Below are 23794 nucleotides of genomic sequence, written 5' to 3' on the forward strand. Positions count from 1 at the left end.
TTTATAAGAAAAATTCACATCAACATTTTAATCGGAATTATTAATGGTGGTAACTATTTAAATTAACTAATACTATTATAAATGTAAAAGAGCAAAGCATTTCAAATTAAAAAAAATTAAAGGCCAATGAAACCTTGGTAATGCTGGTAAAATTTGAGGCTCTAAACATTAAGTGTTGAAGTTCAAGTTCTACCTTATAAAAATTATAGGTGGGATAGTTAATTGAGCCTAGTTAGTTAACTTAACTTGAGTTAAGCTATTCAATTCAATACCTGAAATGCGATTGAAATTGTAGTTCAAAAATATATGTAGGGATTAAATATTAAGATTGAGTATACTAGAGTGACCTAAAATAAAATTTAACCGTAATACTGAAATAATAATAAATATTTAGGGCATAAGTTGGTAACTACGAGAACTCCTAGGTAGCAGTCTCTGATTTCAACTGTCATTTTATGCTTTTTCAGTTTAAAGTATGTTACAATTTTTTTTTCATATTATATACTTTTGTTTATGATATTTTCGTAGCTAGAATTTAGCTTCTTTTTTTTTAATTTATGTATTAGTTATTTCAGTAAAATTTTAAATAATCATATAACTTGAATTATATGAAAGTTTTTTTAATAATTTCATTATATATTTTATCAAATATGTTCATTTTCATATAATAATATATTTCAAAGATATTCAAACTATATCTTTTTACATTAATAATAATACTCATGTCAATTAAATTAAAAATAATAAGTTTAAACATTATTTTATTTTTATAAATGGGGTTAAAATACATAAAATATTTTTTTATATTTTAAGGATATGTGTTACCATATAATAATATTGGACCAGGTAATTTTTCTCTTTGAATTATATTTAATTAGTACTTACCTTTATTTTCTTTGATATATAATTTAAATTTACATGAGAAATAATTATTCATTTTCCTCATAATTTTACTTTTTCTAAATTAAATATTTATAATGTTTAGAAGGTTCCATGGTACACATCACGTGTTATAATTAATATGGATAATTTACCTTTTGAAGAAGTCACCTATATGGTTACTTTTGATTTTGTCTTTAGAAATTATAAATTTGAAAAAAATCAAAAGAAAGCTCTTAAGTTGAAAAAGTAATTCTAAAACATGCTTTGTGACCTAAAAAAAATACATAATGATTAATGAAGGAAAAAATGGGATTAATTAAACATATGGAAGATGTAATCAATGACAAATGCACAAGCAATTAATATTTTATACTTTTTTTTTTATCAAAACCCAATATTCTTAATGCTAATTATGATACTCAAGTAAAGTATAAAAAAAGGTAATTTTAATTTGACTTGATTAGTTGTTTTTAAAGTTGTTTAAGGGTCAGCTCAAATCGTAATTAGGTTTTAAAAAGAATTCTTAAGTCCAAGCTTTTTATGGGTCAGCTTGGCACGATTTCTTAGTCCATTTTATTGGTTAAATTAATAAAATATTAAAAAAAATATATTTTATAATTTAATTTAATTTAATTTTAAAAATATTGTTTATTTAAATTGAACTTGGTCAACTCAATTTTGATACATAAAATTTATATCCAAACTTAATCAAATTGGATAAAAATAAGTGAGCCACTTAAATCGTGAATAAATTTAGCTATAACTTCTTTCAAATTAGAATAAAGATTTTGTTATAATACAATTTTATTTATGCATATTTTATAGCATTTAATTATTTGATTTTTATGCTAACAAGCTCGTGAAAGATTTGGTTATATTAACAACTTAATTAGATATAAATTAAATTTTAGTGATAATAAAAGTTGGCTGTAAAATTTAAGATATTTTTATTATAGTTGGAAGTTTAGTATTGTTTTATTAAGATTTAGTCTTTTATTTTATTAAGACTTCTAGCGAATTTATGAGGTAAGAGTCTCTCATAATATTAAAATAAGAGAATCTATGTGAAATCGAAGAGTTTGTGTATGATTTGACTCATCTCCATAACTTGTGACATGCTTGTTTTAGGAGGAAAATATTTTCATGTTCATTTTATAGTCCATCAAGGGTGTAGACAGGGGTCTTTTCCCTCTTAAAAAAAGTAAAATTTTCTTGTAATCCCCCAACAGTTTAAAAATTACAAGTTAGTATAATAGTAATTTTGTAATTTAGCTCCTAAAAAAAATTATGATCCACCTCTGGCCTCCTTAAAGCAATTTTCTAATTTTAGCCATGTGATCCATATAATTAATTTTTTCAAGATTCGTGGTTACCCCTTCGAATAACATTATATTTAAGATTTGAATTTAAATTATATCTCTGTAATTTATCTTTCCACTAAATCTTACATTCTATTTAATGATTTTTTTGTTGGTTTTAAAGCATTACCATTCGTTAATTACAAAATTTTTGAAATATTATTTTTAACTAATGCTGCTAATATTGGTTAACCATTTATATATAATTAAAAGAACAGGAAAGAAATAACTTTGAAGGGGGAGAAAAGCATAAAGTTGGTATTCTTTTTTCCCCTATTTGCCTCAGAAATATGGAACCAATGGCCATTAACTCTGAACAATGTTTGTCCTTGAAATAATTAAGGGAAACCCTTTTCCAAAGCTTAGGTATTGTGTGGGATTGGAACTTGAGACCACAATGTTGTGTTTTCGGAGCCTTGAGTCCCTCTATTTTGTTTAAAATATTTAAAGCATCTCTACCCCATTTTATTATTTTTAGGTTAAAAGTGTGTATAACCCCTTTTTATTTTAATAAATTAATTTTCTTTAAGAAAAACGTATTTAGTCAAGTCTTTAAATTTTTAAATTTCACAACTTAAGTTATTTGACAAACGTTTTTTGCCTTTAATTGTTACATTGTTGATATGACTGTTAATGACATTGACTTGACCCTTCAAACAACGTCAGTAGTGACATATAATAAACATAATTTATACACATTTTTAATTGAAATATTTTCATATTTTTAAAACTTTACATGTACGATTAATAAAATGTAAAAACATATATATTTATTTTAAAAATATTTTATTATATAGCTTTAAAGGTGCTAGTAGAGTTAAAACATCAATACACATCTCATATTTCAAAGAAAAATAATTTTAATATTTTCTAAACTTTATATAATTTAGAAACATCATCTTAAATGATCTAGACATTTCATTCGGACTAAAATTTTTATATGATTTTATTTTTAACTTCTTTTATTTAATATTTTATAAATTTAATTATTTTTAAAAATAATTTTTATTTTTGCTTAGTGGTAGGTGTCATGCCATTGCCATTTCAACAACTATTGTTGGTGTGAAGCACCACTACAATGTCACTAATGGCCAAGTCAATGACGCGACAATCAAAGATAGAAAACATTGGTTAATGAAATTAATCGATACTTAATGTTTTTCGTAAAATAATAATTGATTTTTGTTAAAATTTAAGAACTTATATACTTTTTTAGTCCAAGGATAAATATTAAAACTATACATGAATTACATGAATTTTGATTCAATGTGCAATGTCATACATTAACTTTGATTTTACACAATTTCATGCATGAATTTTTTATTTGACTCAATTTTTATAAGCCACTAACAATATTAGCGAATTAGCACAATTTTAAATTGATATATTACATACACAAACAATTATATTAATCTAATACTGAAAATAAATGTGTGTATTCATTTCTTTAAATATGTACAATTGAATCAAAACTAATGTTATATATATACATATAACTCATAATTCAAGTTTCATATATATAATTGAATCAAATTAAAATTTATATATCAAATTACACGTTAAACTATAAATTTTATCTACAAATTTAATATTTATTTATATTGCAAAATGTTTTTATGACAAAATATTCTTAAAATTCAATAACAACCTCAAGGTATTCTTAATCATTAGCAATACTTTCTCCTTTTTTTTCTCCAAATTACAAAATCAAATGTAAATTCAATAAAATATAAAATATATATTAAAAAAAAGGGGAAAAGAATGGCCTAACTCAACTTCATAAATCGGTCACTCTTCAAATCTCATTTTTAGGTTCCCCATTATATATATCCGAAACATTTAGTTCCACATTTTTCAATTTATGGCCACTCAAAATTCTCTTTCTTTTTCAATTAAGTCCTTTTCTCAAATTCAAAGGTAACTCATGTCATCAGGAATGGAGCTAGGGGGACCCCGGTGCAAATTCCCTTTTTTTCTACCGGGGACAGCCCCACCACCGCCGCAAGTAATCGAAATTTCGCACCCACAAATGTTACCGAAACACGAAAACGTGCTGCCGTTGTCGGTGTGTCTTCGAGCATGTCTCGATCGTTTCGACGCCGGAACCGCAGTCGAAACAGAACTCGAAGTTTCACCACCCCGGTCATAAACCGGCGGCAACTCCGTTCTCCATCGTTCTAACTTCGATCGAAGCCCTTCAATGCTTTGATCATCTAAACTCCATCCCAATATTGAACTCTCACAATCATCAAATCTGTTATGGTGCAAGTTTTGCGCCACCGCAGCCGCCACTTCTGACGGTGAGGGACCAATTTCTGAATCGGTCCAAACTTTGGTCCCGCCCATTTTCTTTTGGCCACCGTATAACACATTCGGTGACTTCCCCGGTGGTGTTTTCAACCCAATTCTTTGGCCATTGATGCCATTTTTTCCGGTATCCTCAAATCCAACAATCGAGCTTGATTTTCCCTTTTTTGCCATTTTCCCCGGATCCTCAAATCCATTAACAACCGAGCTTGATTTTCCCTTTTTAACCCATTTTCCTGGATCCTCCAACCCGTTAACAACCGAACTTGATTTCGCCTTTTTGACCCATTTTCCTGAATCCTCCAACCCGTTAACAACCGAACTTGACTTCCCTTTGTTAGTATTAATTTTCCCAACTGTATAATTCACCATTGAACTCCCCCTGGAATTAATTTTACCATTATGTTTTTCGGGTTCGAATCCGAAAACAATTGACCCACCACCGTTAACAACTGAACCACCATTGATAATCGATGAACCTTTCGTTTTAGGCCCTAAATCTAAAGGAAAAACTGAACTCGAATCACTCTTAGTTCGTCGAAGCTTAGGCTTAGCCAACGGATGAACCACAACTTGTTGATCATTATAATTGCTATTGCTTTTAGCAGAAGAAACAGGCATCTCTTCTTCACCCATTAAATGCTTATATCCCACCGCCGACGACCCCATATGCAAATACAACGGCATGCTCCTCTTTGAGCTATCAAGCAACGCCACCCCAATGTTTAAAATCCCTTGGGGTCGACCCGATGGTCTCCAAACTTGAAGCGCAACGAACGTTGTCCCTAATGAAAATTCTTGCCGACGGTTCAACGGTAAAGAGATATGAGGAATAAGGTTTCCGATGATAGCACGAACTGTCCCGACATGAACATCACGAAACCAATGAACGGCGTAGATTTCAATCATGACGGCAGATGTATGGCCGTATAGAAACTCCTCATCGACACGGAAAATGAACTTATCGTTCCACGTCGGGTTATTATGGCCTTGGCTATCGATTCGAGTCGTGAGTTTCCGCTCTGAATGAACCCAAGCCACCGCGTATGTTCGCATTTTACGACGACCTACGGGTTCTAAATCTTGCGCAGAGATCACGTTGAGTTCCAAGAGCTGAAACGGTGCCACATTATTATTCATGATTTCACCTTTCAAAAACAAAAAGAAAACAACAAATTCTTTCAAAGAAAAAAAATCAAATATTAAAGATTCTATATTGATCGACGATGGAGATTTTCGTCGTCATTAACGGTGAAATTGGGTCCGTTTTTCGTCGTCGAAGCCGTCTGACGACGACGACGAGGGGAAAGGGAAGGGTCAATGTTGAAGAGGAAATAGAGGAAGAGAAGAAATTTGAGGGCATTCGGGAAATGGACTTGTGATTTGTGGTAAAAGAGATTGAAACCGTTGTTTTCTAACGTTTTGATAGTTAACAAGAAACGTTTTTGTTATTTTTTATAAATTAATTAGAATTATTATTGATTTAAGGAAATGAGAGTTTTGTATAATGTTAATTTGTGATTTTCATCCCTATACTATGTTAAACTTTAAGATTTAATCTGGTAAAAGTATCATAGTCCCTATACTATGAGTAAAATTGCATTTTGCTCCCTCTACTCAAAAAATGAGCAAATTATTCATTGTGTGTGAGTTCAAAGAGCATATTGGTCATTTTTGTTAAAAATTTCATCAATTCATATTGTTAAAAACTGGCGTGGTCGATGGAATAACCAGACAGTGATACGTGAAATGCCACATGAACATCATGTTGACATACAATGACTAGTTTTTAATAGTAAAAATGGATAAAAATTTTAATAAAATGATCGATTTGCTCTCTGATTTAACTTACGGGACTAATTTACCCATTTTTAAATAGAGGGGCTAAAATGCAATCTAAGTCTTAATATAGAGCTTCTATAGTACTTATATCGATTTAATTCTAATTTGATATTATTTCTTCTACTTTGTTAAAGTTATTAGTTAATTCGATTCATGTTTAAAATTATAACTTGGAAATATTTTTTCTTAAAAATAATTTTTAATCAATCGGGTTGGCGAATTAAGTTTTAGCTTTGTTGGTAATATTATTGTCATAATGATCAAAAGGATGTTGGTTTGAACACACTTAATCATATATTATTTTTCGATTCAAGAATTTAGGGAGTTATAAGTATTAGTAAGAATTGTATGAAAAAACTAATAATGTTGATCTAAAATTTTAATGAGACATATTATTAAGAGAAAATCCTAATCAACATTTTAATTAGTATAGTTAATAATCTTTGATTATTTAGACAGATATTAATTTCCAATTTCAAACATAGAAAAGGACCATCATCACATTAAAATTTTAAAAAATCTAAAAATTTGGGAATTTATTTTTTTGAAATTATAAAAATATTTAAAAATCATGTTTGAAATGGATATAGACAAAAGATATCTAGATTTGTATTTTTTTGCAATTTTTTTATAAATTTATAATGTTTTTATGATAATCTATTTATATATTTTGAATTTCTTTTAAATTTATATGTAATTTTCTTAAAAATAAGTCATGAAATTAAATTCGATTCGGGTGATTAGTATTAACACAAAAAGAAAAACAGAAAAAAGTTAAGAAAATTTGACAAGCAAACACATTTTATTTTTTTTGGTCCTAAACTTGGGTTCAACTCAAAGGAGAAAAGTGACAAAAAGTAAAAAGAGAAAGAAAGAAAAGAGATCCAATAATACTAGCTTGAAAATAAAGAAAATAATAGCTAAAATATATTTTCGGCAAACCAAATATTAATTTAATAAAAAATATTTAGTATATTTTTAGCGGAACTTTCAAAGAGGCGTGATAATTTTTAATGTTATTTGCAGAATAAAAAAATATTATTAATGAAAATATTTAGTACATAATCAATTGAGTTTTTAGACTCTACAAGTAAAGTTAGAGGTTGACAAATGTCTTATAAGGAAATATAGTAAAATATTAAAATAAACAAATATTGAAAAAAAAAACATGTGGTAATTTTTAAGATTACTTGTGGAACAAAAAATATATTGTCAATGTATTAAATACTAACTCATATAATAATATATAAAAATATTAATAAATTATTATATCCTGACACTTGCAAATAATAAAATAAAATTTCTTTAGAAAATTTGTCTAGTATATTTGAAAATTTTCTTTTATTTTCTAAAGATTCAATAATCATACTACTTAAAATACATTGATTAGATTAATTAAAATAGAAAACATGGATTCAATCAAGATTAATTAGTTCAACCCTTTTTCAAATTGGTGTACCCATCAATTTTTTATTCAAGGAATGTTCCAATAAAATGACAATAACTACTACTAGATTACGCCACAACCATCGTATAAGTGAAACAAAACACATTTTATGTATTTTTTAAATTTTATTCAACAATAATTATAATAAAATGGTAAAAACATGTATATAAATTTAAATATGGATTTTTTAATTATTTTATTTAAAAATTATATTAAAGTTTTATAAAAATGACAAAATATTATTTTAATAATATTTATTGTTTATTTTTTTAAATTATATCAATCTTTCTCAATTAAATTATTTATCAATTAACCAATAATACCAGTTCAAAAAAATTATAATAAGAAACATAAATATAACTCTGCCTTAACAGCAAATATAAATGCTATAAAATAATAAAAATATGATAAGGTTACAAATTGTCATCGTCTTTCATCCATTAATTCAATAAGACAAAACATGATTTTCTTTTCACTTTTCTTACAAAAAAAAAAAACCCTCATTTGTTACATTTTCATGCTTCCCCCCTAATGGCTAATGCTTTCGCTTTGTTCAAACATTTATGTTCAGTTCAACACACACACACACACACACAAAAAAAAAAGAAACCATTTTTTTTACACCCTTTAAATGAACTCTGAAAACCCTTCAAGAATCTGCAACCAAAAAGAAAAAGAAGAAAATGATAAACGAATTCATATCATATAAAAAATGAAGCATTAATGTAAGAATTAAAAAAAAAAACATATTACCCTCATGTTTCTTCATTGAATTTCTAGCAAACATCATCAAAATAACAATGAATCCAATTCCAGCTGCTCCTCCTAATATTATAGCCACTGTCTTCCCTGTCTCTTGCCCTGTTTCTATACATCCAGAAAAAAGGGTTTAAATGAAAAAAAGGAAAACATTTTTGAAACTGATTTTTCTTTTTGGAGTTCTCGAAGTTTTTACCTGTTGAAGAAGCCGCTAAAGGATGTGAAAACGAAGATGATGATCTTTTAGGGACTCCATGAATATAATAATTGTAACTAATGAAGCATTTATGTAAATAAATTTGGCCTGAATTTGAATCACCACATTCAACTTGAGCTTTTTGAACTGCATTTTTAATACATTCCCCACAATCTGAGTCTCCTATATCACCTTCACATTGTCCCAATACATAAATAGATTGATAATTTGTGGTGAAAAATCCATGGTTGTTCACCACACCATTCTCCAATACTGAAAAAGCTGTGTCCCTTTTCTCTTCAAATCCAACCCCACCACCACCATTACCGCCGCCACCGCCGCCACAAGTTTTGTATAGCATTTCCATGCCTGAAATTTGGGGGAAACCAGACACTTCATACAACATGTAACAACCAACAAGTTGGATCCTTGAGGCTATAGTGTTGCTACCACAAAGTTTGTCTGATAAAGTTGGGAGCTTGCTTACACAGTTGTAACAATCACTGTTGCTTAAGTCTCCTCTACATTGAAACAGACCATTAATGGTGGTTTGAGCTGTCCCTGTTTTTGTCTTGTAAAACTTTACTTTCATGGATTGTGAAAGTAAGGTTTGAAATAAAGCTGAGAGAGCTTGAGAGTATACACCACCTGGATCTGTAAATGCTTGCTTTGCACATCCTTTGTAGACCAAATTTGTGATATCTGAACCAGATTCCACCATTGATGAAAGCTCAAGGTTTGTGAACAATACAATGAATGAGAGGGAAAGAAAAAAGGGTCTCAAAGAAAAAGAAAAACCCATTTTTTTTTTTATAAAAATCAAATCATTGTAGTTTCCTTCAGTTTTTGGCTTGGATTTGTAGGAAAGCTTACTGGTCTTTTTTTTTTTTTATATAAGTTTTGAGTTCTTTTATGAACTTGGAAGAAATCAAAAACAAAGAAAAAAGGGTTATGCTTTTGTGGTGATTTATGGGAATGATGAAAACTTATTAAACAAATGGTTTAATTTAATAACTTGTAAGAGAATGAGAACAAAAATGGGATTTATTTTGAAGATAAAAACTTAAAAGAAAATATTTGAATAATGGAAAGTTGAAACAATATTCTCTGCTTGGGAAAATGGCAAGGAGGTATGAATGTAAAGGAATCTGCCATGAAAAATTTTGACTAAAAGGATACGGTACTGTATCTCACTTCAGAACTTGCCTTGAAAACCTACTGCATATATTGTTTAAAATATGCTTTAAGTCATTCTACTTTTTTAATTTTGAAATTTAGTCCAATAATTTATTAAATTCCTAGAACTAAAAGTATAGGGATTGAATTCCAAAATTATGAATAGTATAGATACTTATGGTATATTTTAACCTTAAAAAATAAAACAATATTTAATCCTTTAATTTAATATTCTTTTCATTCGATCCTTAAATTTTAAATTTTGAAAAATAGATGGACTAAATTCTTGAAAATAAAAATATATAGACTAAATTTTAAATTTGTGAAGAGTATAGAGATTTATGACATATTTTAACCTAAAAAATAAAATAATATTTAATCTTTCAATTTAATATTTTTTAATTCGATCCTTAAATTTTATTAAAATACAATGGCATGATACTTTCGAAAATATCATATAATCACCTGAAAATATAATAAAACTATATAAAATTTAAAAGTAGAAAAAATTATAGTATAGTATAATCGAGTACCACGTAATCACATTTTAACGAAATCCAAATTTAGAGATTAAATTAAGATATTAAGTTGTAAGACTATTATGAAAAAAAGAAAAGAAAATTAGAGATGATGAAAAGATTATTAAATTCATGTCACTTTTATCCCTGTGTATACACATTTGTTCTATTCTGCATTTTTATTTTGTTTTTTTTTTCTCGAGAAAATGGCAGCCTGCCTAGAATGCATTTAAAAGAAACTTAACCATAAGGAGAAAATAAAATAAAACATCATAAAATCTGAAGATTTTATCCTGTTTGGGTGCTGGGAGTTAGAGTTGTTTAAGATTGTCCTAAAATATTTAAATTTCTTTATCCAAGTTTGTTTTCACTGATTTTAAACCAATAATATTTTATTTTGTTTTTCAAAATAGTAAATATTTATATAATTGAATCTAAATGAGATATATTAATTCTATTGTTAAAATTTTAATTCAGGTTTATAAGAATTTATAAATATTAATAAAATTTTGAATTCTTATATCATTTTAAATTAATGACATAATCACTTTTTTGCTCTTTAATTTAAAAAATCATTTTAGTCTTTCATTTAATTTATCGTATTTTTAGCTCTTGAACTTACGATTTTTGTCAAATCATCTCAAAATAGAGGAAAAGTTAACGTTTTTAACTTTACTAATGTGACATACTGATGGATGACACTTCATCATTTAATTAATTTTTAAAATTTAAAATATTAAAAATATATTTTAATAACTTTTATACATTTTAAATTTTTATAATTTTTATATATTTTTTGAATTTTAAATTTTTAAAAATAATTAAATCTTGACGTGTCATTCACATAAAATTTATTTGAATACCACATCAAGAAAGTTAAAATGTTAATTTTCTATTTTAGGTGATTTGACAAAAAAATATATTTAATGATTAAAAGAATGAAAAATTAAATAATAAGTTAAAATAATTTTTATAAAGTTGGTGGGTTAAATAAGTAATTAAAATTAATTAAATAACTCCTGAGTTGAGCTTTTAATTAAATTAGTACTTGAAAATTAGTTTTTCAAACCTCGACTAGATAAACATGTATTATTCACCATGACGAAACCAGGGGGCAATCAATAGTATCATACTTACCCATAAATGGCCTATAGGTTACAAGTTAAAATCTCATCATGCGCAAATTTTTCAATTTCTACAATAGGTGAGGCTTGCTTTCAGTGCACGGTTTGTTCAAGTGCAAGCAACACTTTGCTAACTTCTTTATAGAATAGTATGTTAAGACAAAAATTTTACAAAAGACAATTCTTTATGAGTTAATGGTTCACTTAGCATTGACAAACAACACTCCACAAACCTTTTTAAAAGAAAGAAAGAAAACACAAAAATCATCATTTTACCTCATATTTAGTATTTGCATGAATTAATTATAGTGTGGATAGATTACTCGACAAAGTTGGATATTATATGATTATACAACAAGAAAAATAATTAAAAATAGTCAACAAGGGCTTAATATAGTCAGCAAAGACGAATATTTTGAATCTTGAGTATCCATATTTGAGATGTACTATGCATAAATTTATGCGCGGGTCTCCAAGTCTCATAATGTGTAGTTGTCATGTACAGGTTTTAATGCAGTTTGTCGACTTTAGTATAATTATACTAGTTTTTAATCCGTTTTGTATCTTAATAAATTGGTTTTACTTTGTAATTATTCAACATCATTTGTTTTGTACCAATTTAATACTTGTGTTATAAATAGTTTGATTATATTATACTTATAGCACTTTAAAAATAAAAATATGATATGACATCAACATAAAATTACAATATTTAAAGAAAAATATGATAAAAGTTTTAGGAAAATTATTTTTGAATTAAATAAGTATAGTAAAATGATAAAAAATAAATATTTAAATAACAAAAATGTGTGAATCAAAATAAATTTTTTATCGGATTCTTAAACTAAAAATATTAAATTGTTAAAAAATATATAAATAACTTAAATATGATTATGGGCTAAAAATTAGATAAATTAAAACATAAATCCAGGAAGTAAGGCTAGCAAATAGCGAAAGTGTTGTTGTTTGAATAAAGTGAAGTGTAAAAAATTGAAACATGGTACTCAAGTGGAAAGAAAAACATAATTAGTGCACATAATCATGTAAATTAGAAACCTGAACATCTTCTTAAACATCTTTTTTAGCTTTTTTTTAAGAGGTTCATAATATCGTACTTTTAAATTTTGTGTTTAATTTTTGAATTTGATAATTTTATCGATTTATCTTGAATTGTAAATTACTATTAGTTTTAAACTTGACAAAGTTTCTCAAATTTATTCTTAAAAATAAATTCCGTTTAAGAATAATAATATAACATTCTAATATATGTCATATTATGGTTTAAAAATTTAAAATTTTTACTTTTAAAATTTTTAAATGTCACGTTATTGTATGTTAATAAAATCTAAGTTTATGAATTAAATTAGAAACAAGAATGGGCCAAATTATGGTAATTTTTTAGGCTGAACTTTTTGAGGAAAACAATTAAATAATAATTTTTTTAATATAGTAATATTTAAATAGAAAAGAGTTACCATGTTTTAGGGATATAAATAGAAATTCGATATTTTTCCAAAAGAAGAAATCTAAGCAAAAGCCAAACGTCGCACCGCTTCGTTTTCTTGTATTTTTCACTCTTTTTTCCCACCGACAAATCACCAAATTTCTCCTTAAATTCTTACATTAATTTTCATGAGCTAAAGCTTAAAAAGAAAGCATTTTTAGCACCGAATCATTTGAAAAAGAAATTGAAAATGTATACATTGAAAGATAAAGTAGCTGAGGGTCTTTCACGTTTATTTTCAGATTCATCAAATCATTCTACTCCATCTGATCTTTCTCAGGTAATTTTTTAGTATTTTTTGTTAGATACTAGATCTGGGTTATTTATAGAAATGTAGTTAATCTTTTATTGATGTCTATATTGTTTTTTTTTTAAACACTTGGGGCAGCTGAAAATTGTGTTTTTCCTTTGTTTTGTTTATGATCTTTGGAAAGGAACTGTAATTTGATAATTTGGGTTATATACATATTCATTAGATAATGCATGAAAGGAATAAAAAAAATGTAAAATATTTTCATTATTTTGAACTAGAACTCACTTCATAGACTGGGATTAAATTGAAGTTCTTCATTTTGAATTTCAATTGTGTAAAACTTTAAACAATGGTTTTTGGATAGGTCAAGTAATAATATATATTTTTGTTTAAGGTTTGTGTTTTTTTTGGGTTATTTTATGTTTTTATGTTTGTATGTGTTGAAAGAGTCAATAACTTAATTGCCTTTTTAAGTTTTAAATTTGCTGTGAGTTGTAGTTTTGAGTGATTTCATGATATGGAAAAAGTTTCTGAATGTGTAGGCTAGTTTGTATTCCAAAGGACCAAGCTCTTTGTATTCCATTTTTTCGTATATTACCCCTTCCGTAAGCTCGGGCGGGTCTAAATCGAAAGATCATGGAAGTCATCTCAAGCCAATCGAGTCACTTCCTATTAGATGGAAATATAGGACACTTGAGTTGCAAGATGAACCCTTGGATAGCTGTGAAGACCTCACAATTCCTTTTACAAATGAAAAATTAGTAAGGGTTCATGAAGTTAAGAAGAAAATTTCGGAAGATGGTGACAACAAGCAAACAATTAGTCCTCGGGGTGAGGATAAGGACCGTACCTCTGAAAGGAGGAGCAGTGATTCCGATGAATTTCTAGATACACGAGAGCAACGGAGTTCAATAAAGCCTCCACTGAACCTTTCTGATGAATCGGTGTTTATTACCTGTGATTTGTACGAATTCTTGGTGTCTTCCCTTCCCAATATTGTTAAAGGGTGTCAATGGGTGTTGTTGTATAGGTAAGTCTTGCAGTAAGCTTTGAAGTTCTTTTGGTGAAAAGCTACATTGTATTTCCGATTTTGGATCTTTGATTTGGTAATTAACTCTTTGAAATGAAGGGCAGTACGTTGAAACATGGTATATCACTTCGTACGCTTATTCGTAAGAGTGCTGAACTTCCTGGCCCTTGTTTGTTGGTATGTTGATGGTTGTATATTAGTAATTCAATTGTTATGAGAGATTATCTATCTGAACCTTGGAAGTATTATTTGCATGGTGCTGTACAAATTTTAGATTACTGGAGATAGGAAAGGAGCCATCTTTGGTGCAATGCTAGAATGTCCCTTGAAACCAACACCCAAGAGAAAATATCAAGTAAGCTAACATGCCTATTTAACTTACAAATATGGTTTTATTTACACAATGAATTGGTTTCTCTTGGTGATTTGCTCCATTTTTGCTGTTTTTCTACATATCGTTTCATTTCTTAATTTGTAAGCTTTGACTTGGCAGTCTTTTTAACTTTTCTCTTCTTGCTTTATGACAGGGAACAAACCAGACATTTGTTTTCACAACTGTATATGGTGAACCGAGGCTATTTAGACCAACTGGTATGCTATTTTGTTAAAACTATTTGATGTATTTTGTTTCTTAGAACTGTAATGAACGGTGTCAGTACAAACCTTACCAATTACCAGTCTATGAAGTTTGAGATCGATTTAATGCATGTTGCTGGTTGGAAGATGGGATTTTGTTCATGCTGTTATTAAAACATTATCAATTTGATTTCAAATTAAATGTATGAATTGTCAAATGTTGAATGCAGATTGGTTTTTTGAACAGATTCTTGTTTCTTTCCTGAAACTAGATAGGAAATGATTACGACCTTAATGAATAGTACAAGCAATTAGTAATGGTGAATGTACTTGAGAGGTCCCTCTATTATAGGAACCTGATCAAATTAGTCCCTCTACTATTAAATGGATCAATTTAGTACCTGTATTGTTAAAAAGAAACAACTAAGGCCAAATTTGAATAGAGTTAACATATTTTATATACAAAATGTCATTTGCTGTTTAACAGAGTTAATATTTTTAAAATTTTTATGTTTCTGTGAATGAATTCTTTTCTTTGAAATTGAACTGCAAATGAAAAGAGATTTTTTTATATAGTAAATGTTAAACTCTGTTACAATTTATACTTGTTTGATTTTTTTTGATAGTATAAGGACTAAATTGATCCATTTGATAATGGAGGGACTAATTTGATCCGGTCCCTATAATACAGGGACCTCCCTAGTGCTTTAACCATTAGTAATTGTGTATCAGGGCTAATATGCTGGTTTTTCATTGTGTGAAATATTAGTCTCCTTTTAATCTGCCGATGTTGAAGGTATTTCCATGCTATTATAGTCTTTGATCTTTGTGTCCTATCTACTGAAACAGGTGCCAATCGTTATTACTATATATGTTTGAACGACTTGTTAGCAGTTGGTGGTGGTGGCAATTTTGCTTTGTGCTTGGATGGAGAGCTGTAAGTTACAATCTCAAGTTTTCTCATTTACTACAAATGTTTGTCCTTTTTGTCATGGTTTGGGATTTTCTCTTTTTAATAGTTTAACCGGAAGTAGTGGACCTTCTGAAACATTTGGGAACTTGTGTTTGGCTCATAACCAGGACTTCGACCTTAATAATGTCGAGGTAAATTTATGCTCGTTTGACCCTTTTTTTAACAATATCTTATTTGGTTATCTGATTCTCAACATTGGCTTAAAATACGACCTTTAGTGATCTCAAATTCTAGCTGAAAATAGGAAGGTAAAAGGTGGAATATTTATGAAATGTATAGAAACTTACCCCATAGCATACCAATGGTATAAGTAATCGATATTTGAGAACATGTGGCATGCTTGTTCTTGTTGATGCATACTAGGTGATGAATTTAACTACTGCAAAAATTGAATCCAGAGCTTAACTCAAGTGATTCATGTAAAGATGTGAGATCCAACAGACCTGGAATTCGAGCTCCGGCTTTCCCCTATCCCCATATTTTAGCCTCCTTTATACAAAAAAAGGAAAACTCATTGTTTTGAATTTCATCCTTGTCAAATTAGGGTAAGGAATTTAACGAATAAGTTGGAGGCTTCATTTACAAGGAATTCTTGTGCATTTCTCATGGATGATAAATACAATTTCTTTAAGTAAAGCCCCGGCATGTGTTTTTGTTTTGGGGATAAAGCCACGTGAACTCGGAACTCGGTAACTTTTCTTAGTGTCGATCCATGGAATGTTGAGGCACTCTAATATTTTGCCATGACATTATCTAAATTTAAAAAAAAAAATTAGATGATAACATGAGTACATGACACAATCTCATAATCTCATGTCATCACATGGGCTACAATGGGAAATTTTATGAGAAAAAGTTTAGGGACTAAATGTTGCATTATTCTTTGTTTTTTCTTCCTTAATAACTGTTTGGCCTGATTGTAACTTTTAGTATTTCATGTGATTTTAAACCATGCAGCTATGGGGTTTCACACATGCATCACCCTATGCCTCAATTGAAAGCAACTGAAAAGTCTTCAGGGAGAAACACTTGTCTCCAATTGCATGGTTAAGGACACATCCTATCTTCTTTGACTTGTAATAATCAATATCCATCAATCCCTGCAATGTGCCCTCATTTTGGGGCTTTAGAGATGAATTCTGATGACAAATCTGGTTGTAGTTAGGGTTTAAAATCTTTTTTTTTTTTGGGGGGTTGTTTAATTGAGTAGTACGGTGAGCGATTCATATTTCTTTCAGATTACTGCTATCTTCTAATCTATTAATGTTTCTAGTATGAACAATTTGGCTGTATCGTTTTAAAACTTTTTATTATTTTATTAATAATACATTTATTTTACAGAAATTCTAAAATGTATTTTTCAGATTAAATGAATAAATAACTCAGAATAAATTGTACTGAATTTTATTAAGAGAATTCTTATTAAATATCTTTTTCAGAGGTAAATATTAAAATTATATATAAACTCATACTAAAACATATTAATCTTTATTTTTTTATAATTTTATCATGAATATAATTTTATGTTAATATTTTGCACACAAATAATTATGTATATTTCTTTTTAAATGTGTATATTTAATAAAATCAAAGTTTTAAGTTAAAATTTGAATAATTTTTAAATAATTAGTAATTGAAATCATTCAACTGGTGATCTATTATCATTGAGCAAATCTATAATTTAAGTTGTAAAAATCTCCATCAATCCTTGTTTTATACATACTATTTTGGATTTATTTTGACGAAATAAACATTACTTTATATTTTTAGACTATTTGATAAAGGTTCAAAATTTTCTTTCAAACATTTCTAAAAATCATTTTACAAGCAAACAAAAATAACCAACAATTATTTTGTTTTAAAATTACCTAGTATCTTAGATATATTTTTTACATAAAAATTAAAACTAATCATAAATTAAAAACAAAATCAGTTTGGCTAACCATAATTTTTTAATCGAAACTTGGTTGATCGATTTTCAATTTTTCTTGCTCAGCCTTCAGTTTAAATAAGGGAGGAAAATGCAGCAATGAGGAATCCTCTTAAAAAACAGCCAACATTAAAAATGTTACATAAAAACTTTAAATGTACCATCCACTCTTGCAGTGTATACAAATAAATACTACAATCTAAGGCCACAACAAACCTTAAACCCAAAAAAAAGTCCATAAGTGCTGCCTAGTTAAGATAAAAATCCCACTAGTGATGGTTCAGTTCTAGGAGTTGGAATTGTCTATAATATATTTTCACCTGGCTTCATTTCTTCAAAACCTTTTTAAATGAGACAGTGGCACATACATTAATGGAGGAATGGCAACAATGGTAGACATTCATGCCCTCCCTAGCTTCAAAAAAGCATTTTTGGGAACAGAAGCACAAGACTAAAAGATTTAAACCCACCTCAAAATCTGACAGTTCTTTAACCACGAAACCGAGCAGTCGCAACTTATCATATATGAAGAACAGAAGGGGTTCCTTTTTATGATACTGTTGAAGCATCATCACCTTCGGGAAGGCCAAATATGCGAAGGTTGCGATCCATTGATCCCACTGCCAAGTACTTTGCATCTGGACCAAATTTGACACAAGTTGCTTTACCTGCAAAAAGAAAAGAACATGGCACTTCTACTTCAGCTGGCAATCAAAAATAATGATGGATTGAGCCAGGGGGAATTAGAAGATGAACCTGTGCCGGACAGATCAGGTAAAGTTTTGATGCAATTCCATTCAGCTTTTACGCTGCCAACTTGGTAAACTCTGAAAGCACAAAATTAAATCAGTATCAACAAGCATAATGATTAAATCAGTTTCAACGTAATATTGTGGAAAGGATGAGCTTGTTAAGTACAGAGAAATGGAGAACATAAGATTTCTGGCAAGTTTAAAAACATGGTCTTTGGGTTTTAATTGAAAGGCATCCAACATTATCACTAAAATTCCAGAGTTTGTTAAGCACTCCATTGAAATGTTATGTGCATACAACAGTCACCACATCCAGTTTAAGTTTTACTTCAGAGAAATATGCCATGCAAAAACTACATAATATATACAGTTGAGAGCACCTACCTTATATCTGAGCCAGCAATGGCAAGGTAACTCCCACTATGGTCGAAATCCACTGAAAGAAGAAAGAAAACATTCAAGCTGCTGTTAAATATAGCTTTTCATGATAACAAGCTCATTTTTTGCTTGCTCTATTTTTCTTTCTTTTTTTATTTCCCACGCTCAAAAGTTGCCAAGGTGAAAAGCAAGGAGCATAGACAAATAAATGGTAGAACTATGCCAAAAATTATGAGATATATAACTCATTCTGAAAAGAGAGCCAATAGAAGACAAGGTATTATACAGCCATGCAGGGTCTGTTATCAAGATGAACATACCTGAGTTGGTTGGTGTGTCTTGATCATATAATTCAAAAGATCGAAAGTTCTTCAATTTGCGTAGATCCCACAACTTAACACCATCATGAGCAGCAGTCTGCAGTTAAAACATAAATCAGATTGCGAAATTCATGAAAATCAACATAACATGCATAATTTGGCTAGATGCTTACCGCAAGGAAGTAACCGTTTTCTGAGAAAGATATGGCTGTTACAGCCCCAGTGTGTCCATCAAAGTTGGCAACATTTCCCTGTAGGGTAATAGAATAAAGAGGAAGTGGTTTTAAAAAAATTGTAGACAAAGAAAATATCTGAAAAACGAATATCCAGCTGTCATAAAGTAGTTCCTATATACCCGACTCTTCACATCCCAAATTCTAACAGTAGCTCCAGTGGTGCCAGTTCCAAGGATAAGGCCATCAGGATGAAAAGCTGCAGACGTATAGCCCATAGAATTTGATGGGTCTTCAACCTGCACAGATAAAAATCTGACTCATTCTTGGATTTCCTCTTCAAAATAAATGAAATGGAAATTTAGCTCAAGGAAAAAGGAAATCATTTTACCAAGACCCAAATGAGTAAAAATAATGCTAACTATGTCTTTCCATTGAAAGTCCTAAAGACGATGGAAATTTCATTACATGTCAGAAATTAACAAGCAACTGATAGTTCACATAACACTATGACTGTGGAACACAATCAGATCACAGATTAACTTTAGAGCACTTCATGAATCTATTAAACGCATGTTTAGACTTATTGTTAGAACTCAGCATTCAGGATCAACTTTAAGAGCTAGTCCATTTTACCTCACAAACAATAATAGCAAGATGTCCATTGTAATGAAAAACCTTACAGATCAAAGAGAAGGAAAAATATAGGAGTTGGACCTGGGTCAAGCATAAACCAGACGAAAGATCATAAAAACACCACGTCGTGTCAAGTGAAGCAGTTACAAAGTAGTTGTTAGTGGCATGGACCGTGACAGCTTGCACCTGAAAGAGTAGAAGGTAGATTTATTCTCATGTCCGTAAGACCACAAATGAACCAGAACCAAAACTTGATAACCAAGCAGACAGTTGAGAATACGTGTACTCAAAAACATATTTACCTCAGCTGTATGATCTTTCAAAATATGCCTGCAATCATACTTTCCATCTTCAGACCCTTGCCAAATCCGAACAGTCTACAACATTCAAAAACCAGTTAAACTGAGAAGCAAGCTAATATGTATGTAAAACATGGAGTTCAGTTATGGTTAAATGATTAAAATGTGAATACTACATCCTTTCAAAAAAATCTGTCTCGAGCAACATAAACCTAAAATAAGGACTGATGCAAAGGAACAAAAACGGGAAGAGACTTGAAGAATCGGCTTACCTTATCTGCTGAACCACTTAAAAATACATCATTCTGGGCTACAAATTTTACACTAGTAACCTACCAAAGAAGAATGTAGTCAGACAACAAATTTCAAGCGAAAAATGTAGACAACAACCCTTGAACAAAATAAAGGAAACTGAATAAACCTTCTTAGAATGCCCACTTAGTGTAGATAAGATCTCTCCAGATGTTCGATCAAAGAGTACAGCACTTGAATCAACCCCTCCAGTGGCAACAATATCCTAACAACCAGACATAGAAGGAAGTTAATGGACCAAATTTGCATGGTTATCCATAAAAATTAAAAAATATACTCTTAGTGATTATAGCATTAGCTAAATCCTCTAAGCTATTTATATTCCTCCAAACAAATGCAGAATGGCACCGGCTCAGATTTTTCAGGCAACAGTCTGGACACATATGAGTTTACAGAATAATAAAAAGATCAGAAACTGATAGCCTAACATGACATGAATGAACTAAACAAAAAACTATTTCTCATATCCTATATTTTTAAGAGTAAAAACATGCAATATCCAAAACACATTTGCTTCCTGTCCATAGAGGTGTAGGCAAAATGACAGTTTTACTAAAGGGATTATCTAAAAGAGCACCATACCTTTGAAAGATTGATATCAATTGAAGTGATTCCAGGTTTGTTAGTCTTGTGAAGAGGATGACTAGATAGTTGGGTATACCTCTCCAAAGCATCAATGGGAGCTAAAGTGGGAGGTATCTGAAAAGAAAGCCCAAGGAAAAGATTGGAAGGAGAGGGACCAAAAGGAAAATATGAATATGTTATATGGAAAGCAATAGTTGGAATTAATCAAAATATGCTAGATAAAAATTGTACCTGGCGCTTTTTACGCTGTTGTGACAGAGCTGCATTACATTCTGTTAACTCAGCAATAATACTATCAGAAACCCCAGGACGCATTCTCTTTCCACCAGGGCCCATATCTTCACTCTCTGCAGCTATAATTACAAAAAAGAAAATCTTAAATAAGATACTGAATTAGTTTAAGATGAACAAATATTAATGAAAAGCACACTGAGAAGGAACCTCTCTTTCCATTGCTGAGAGCAGAAACATTGGCAGTAGCTGCTGATGCAGGCAACGGTGCCTGCCTCTCAGCCTGTGCGAGCAATGACCTGGCTTCGTCCCTTTCCTTTTTAAGTCTTGCAATCACACGGCAGGCAGCATCATGCTGTACAAAAACAAATTGAACAACATTATAATTACTTAATATATATATAACCAGAAAGAAAAACACCAAAAGTTAGATTTGATAACCACATGATCTTGACAAGTGATCTTTATAATCAGCTTCCTTTACAGTTGGGGGTAAACAGTTTTAAAGCAAACCGTTCAATTAAAAAAAGTACAAGGACTGTACATAAAAGCTCAAGGTAAAAAGAAAACTCCTTACACAAGCATACAACAACATTATGCTTAAGTATTCATCTTCTCTGGGAACGTTAAAAGAAAAATCACCGCTTGTAAGATTGTAAAATAGATTCTGCCAAAAAGAGCTCACATCATATAAACATTGATATCCAAATTGTTGTTACCTGGTAGAGTGCATGACTTAACTCTTGCCTGGCGGTATGAAGCTGCTGCTCCAATGCAAAATTGGATAGCATTAAAGCATCCCATTCCTGTAATGGGGGCCGAAGTGAAACATCAGAAGCAAAAAGCTAAAGAAAATTCAGTGCAGAAAAAAAAGAAATTTATTGGTGAGTGTAAAATTGCACTGATAACAATTCCAAAGAAACAAAAAAAGAAATTTTAAGGAAAGCATTCAGTTCTAGCTAAAAAAATACAGTGAAGTAAGACCCCTGCGGTAAAATCAATAGTAGAATACAAAGAATTACACAGCACAAGTAAAAACCCATTCCCACCATGCACTGACATGGATAGCAAAAAAGAAAAGGATAAACATGAGGTATACAATAATTTGAGCTAATTCAGATATTATATATGTGTGTGTGTGTCAAGAAAACATACATTCTGAAACATTCCAAGCATCCCAGGAATGCTAGCTGCTGTTAAAGATCTGGGCTTCACAATCTGGAACAAACACCATGAAAACAAAGAAATCAGCTCATAAAGAATCAATGGAAAAACATGTAAGGAAACCACCCTTAGTAAAATCACCTTGCCGGTTTTGACCGGGACAATGTCGTCCATAGTAAGTGCCTCCCCAGTAACTGGACACTTCCCATAATCCTAATTCAAACAGCAATACAAATATCCTATCAAACATACAGCTAATTTATCAAAAGTTAGCTTAAATCTAAAAAGTAAAATAGAACTTGAGAACAAAAGGCGAAATTATATAAAAAAAAAAAGAACAACCCTTTTCATTAAAAAGAAAATTTACACTTTAGTAAGCATTCAAATAAATTTAAAAACTAAAGAACAGAACCCTAGAAACTAAAAGAAAGAAAAAAAAAAAGAAAAAGAGAAGCCGAACCGAAATATGACGCTCGATTAAGCGTTTCTCGTAGAGCAAGCCGGATTTCGTGGAGACAACGGGCTCCTCCGGCACCTCACCGGAGACTGCATGGAAAAACGAAAATCTCTCAGACAAAAAAAACGACAGTGTTAAAGTATAGAAAAAAAACAAAAAATAGAGAGCTTACTTGAACAGTTCATGGTGAAAGAGGAATTAGGGTTTCGATGGCTACTGAAATCAACACTGGAAAATTTTTCAATAGGCAAAAAAACACAAGGAGCAGCAGCAGCAGCAGCAGCAGCAGTTAAAAGGAAGAGCGAGGGACGGTCGAAAAAACAATAAATAATATGAAAAACAAATCTAAAGTGGATCAAAGCGAGAAGGTCAATGGATTAGATTTAGAGGTTTTTTTCCAATTAGCCTTTTAGGGTTTTACTGGCCCAAGATAAGTTTGTCCGTATTTGGGCCAAGACATTACTATGGTAATCTTTGGACACACACTTTATCTATAACAGAGGCGCTCATGAATGAGTTGGATTTAGGTTTAATTTTTACATTATATCAATATTATATATAAGTATTTAAGTTTGATTTAATTTAAAATATAAATTTTAAAAAAAATTTAAC

The 23794-nt window shown here is 29.9% G+C and overlaps 4 protein-coding genes across 7 annotated transcripts; 1 reads left to right on the top strand and 3 right to left on the bottom strand.

The window, feature by feature from the left end:
• Positions 1-3811: 3811 nt before the first annotated feature.
• Positions 3812-5963, bottom strand: LOC108455267 (uncharacterized). The gene has a single exon (XM_017753849.2). It carries the CDS (start codon positions 5685-5687, stop codon positions 4152-4154), a length of 1536 nt encoding a protein of 511 aa, XP_017609338.1. The 5' UTR covers positions 5688-5963; the 3' UTR covers positions 3812-4151.
• Positions 5964-8193: 2230 nt separating this feature from the next.
• On the bottom strand, positions 8194-9982 carry LOC108457043 (plasmodesmata-located protein 2-like). Of its 2 annotated transcripts, none has more exons than XM_017755846.2 (3): positions 8792-9982; positions 8590-8697; positions 8194-8493 (listed from the first exon to the last, which is right to left on the bottom strand). In XM_017755846.2, exons 1-3 carry the CDS (start codon positions 9591-9593, stop codon positions 8486-8488), a joined length of 918 nt encoding a protein of 305 aa, XP_017611335.1. In that variant the 5' UTR covers positions 9594-9982; the 3' UTR covers positions 8194-8485. The 2 variants fall into 2 exon arrangements, with proteins under 2 accessions (XP_017611335.1, XP_017611334.1); XM_017755845.2 differs by having other exon boundaries at positions 8590-8703.
• Positions 9983-13098: 3116 nt separating this feature from the next.
• LOC108457041 (uncharacterized) lies at positions 13099-17297 on the top strand. 2 transcript variants are annotated; one of them, XM_017755844.2, is made up of 8 exons: positions 13099-13393; positions 13909-14396; positions 14501-14573; positions 14671-14751; positions 14924-14987; positions 15822-15909; positions 15992-16076; positions 16903-17297. In XM_017755844.2, exons 1-8 carry the CDS (start codon positions 13304-13306, stop codon positions 16951-16953), a joined length of 1020 nt encoding a protein of 339 aa, XP_017611333.1. In that variant the 5' UTR covers positions 13099-13303; the 3' UTR covers positions 16954-17297. The 2 variants fall into 2 exon arrangements, with proteins under 2 accessions (XP_017611333.1, XP_052874868.1); XM_053018908.1 differs by lacking the exon at positions 15992-16076.
• Positions 17298-17987: 690 nt separating this feature from the next.
• On the bottom strand, positions 17988-23571 carry LOC108457269 (pre-mRNA-processing factor 19). Of its 2 annotated transcripts, XR_008270784.1 has the most exons (19): positions 23355-23571; positions 23186-23271; positions 22867-22938; positions 22717-22779; positions 22281-22367; positions 21772-21916; positions 21562-21683; positions 21328-21444; positions 20855-20950; positions 20706-20765; positions 20437-20511; positions 20216-20320; positions 19681-19797; positions 19499-19576; positions 19326-19422; positions 19012-19063; positions 18632-18702; positions 18346-18543; positions 17988-18216 (listed from the first exon to the last, which is right to left on the bottom strand). XR_008270784.1 is itself a non-coding variant. In XM_053018907.1 (18 exons), exons 1-18 carry the CDS (start codon positions 23365-23367, stop codon positions 18425-18427), a joined length of 1575 nt encoding a protein of 524 aa, XP_052874867.1. In that variant the 5' UTR covers positions 23368-23571; the 3' UTR covers positions 17988-18424. The 2 variants fall into 2 exon arrangements, 1 of the variants encoding a protein (XP_052874867.1); XM_053018907.1 differs by having other exon boundaries at positions 17988-18543.
• Positions 23572-23794: the final 223 nt, after the last annotated feature.

Source organism: Gossypium arboreum, chromosome 9 (genome assembly GCF_025698485.1).
Source record: "Gossypium arboreum isolate Shixiya-1 chromosome 9, ASM2569848v2, whole genome shotgun sequence".
NCBI lineage: Eukaryota > Viridiplantae > Streptophyta > Magnoliopsida > Malvales > Malvaceae > Gossypium > Gossypium arboreum.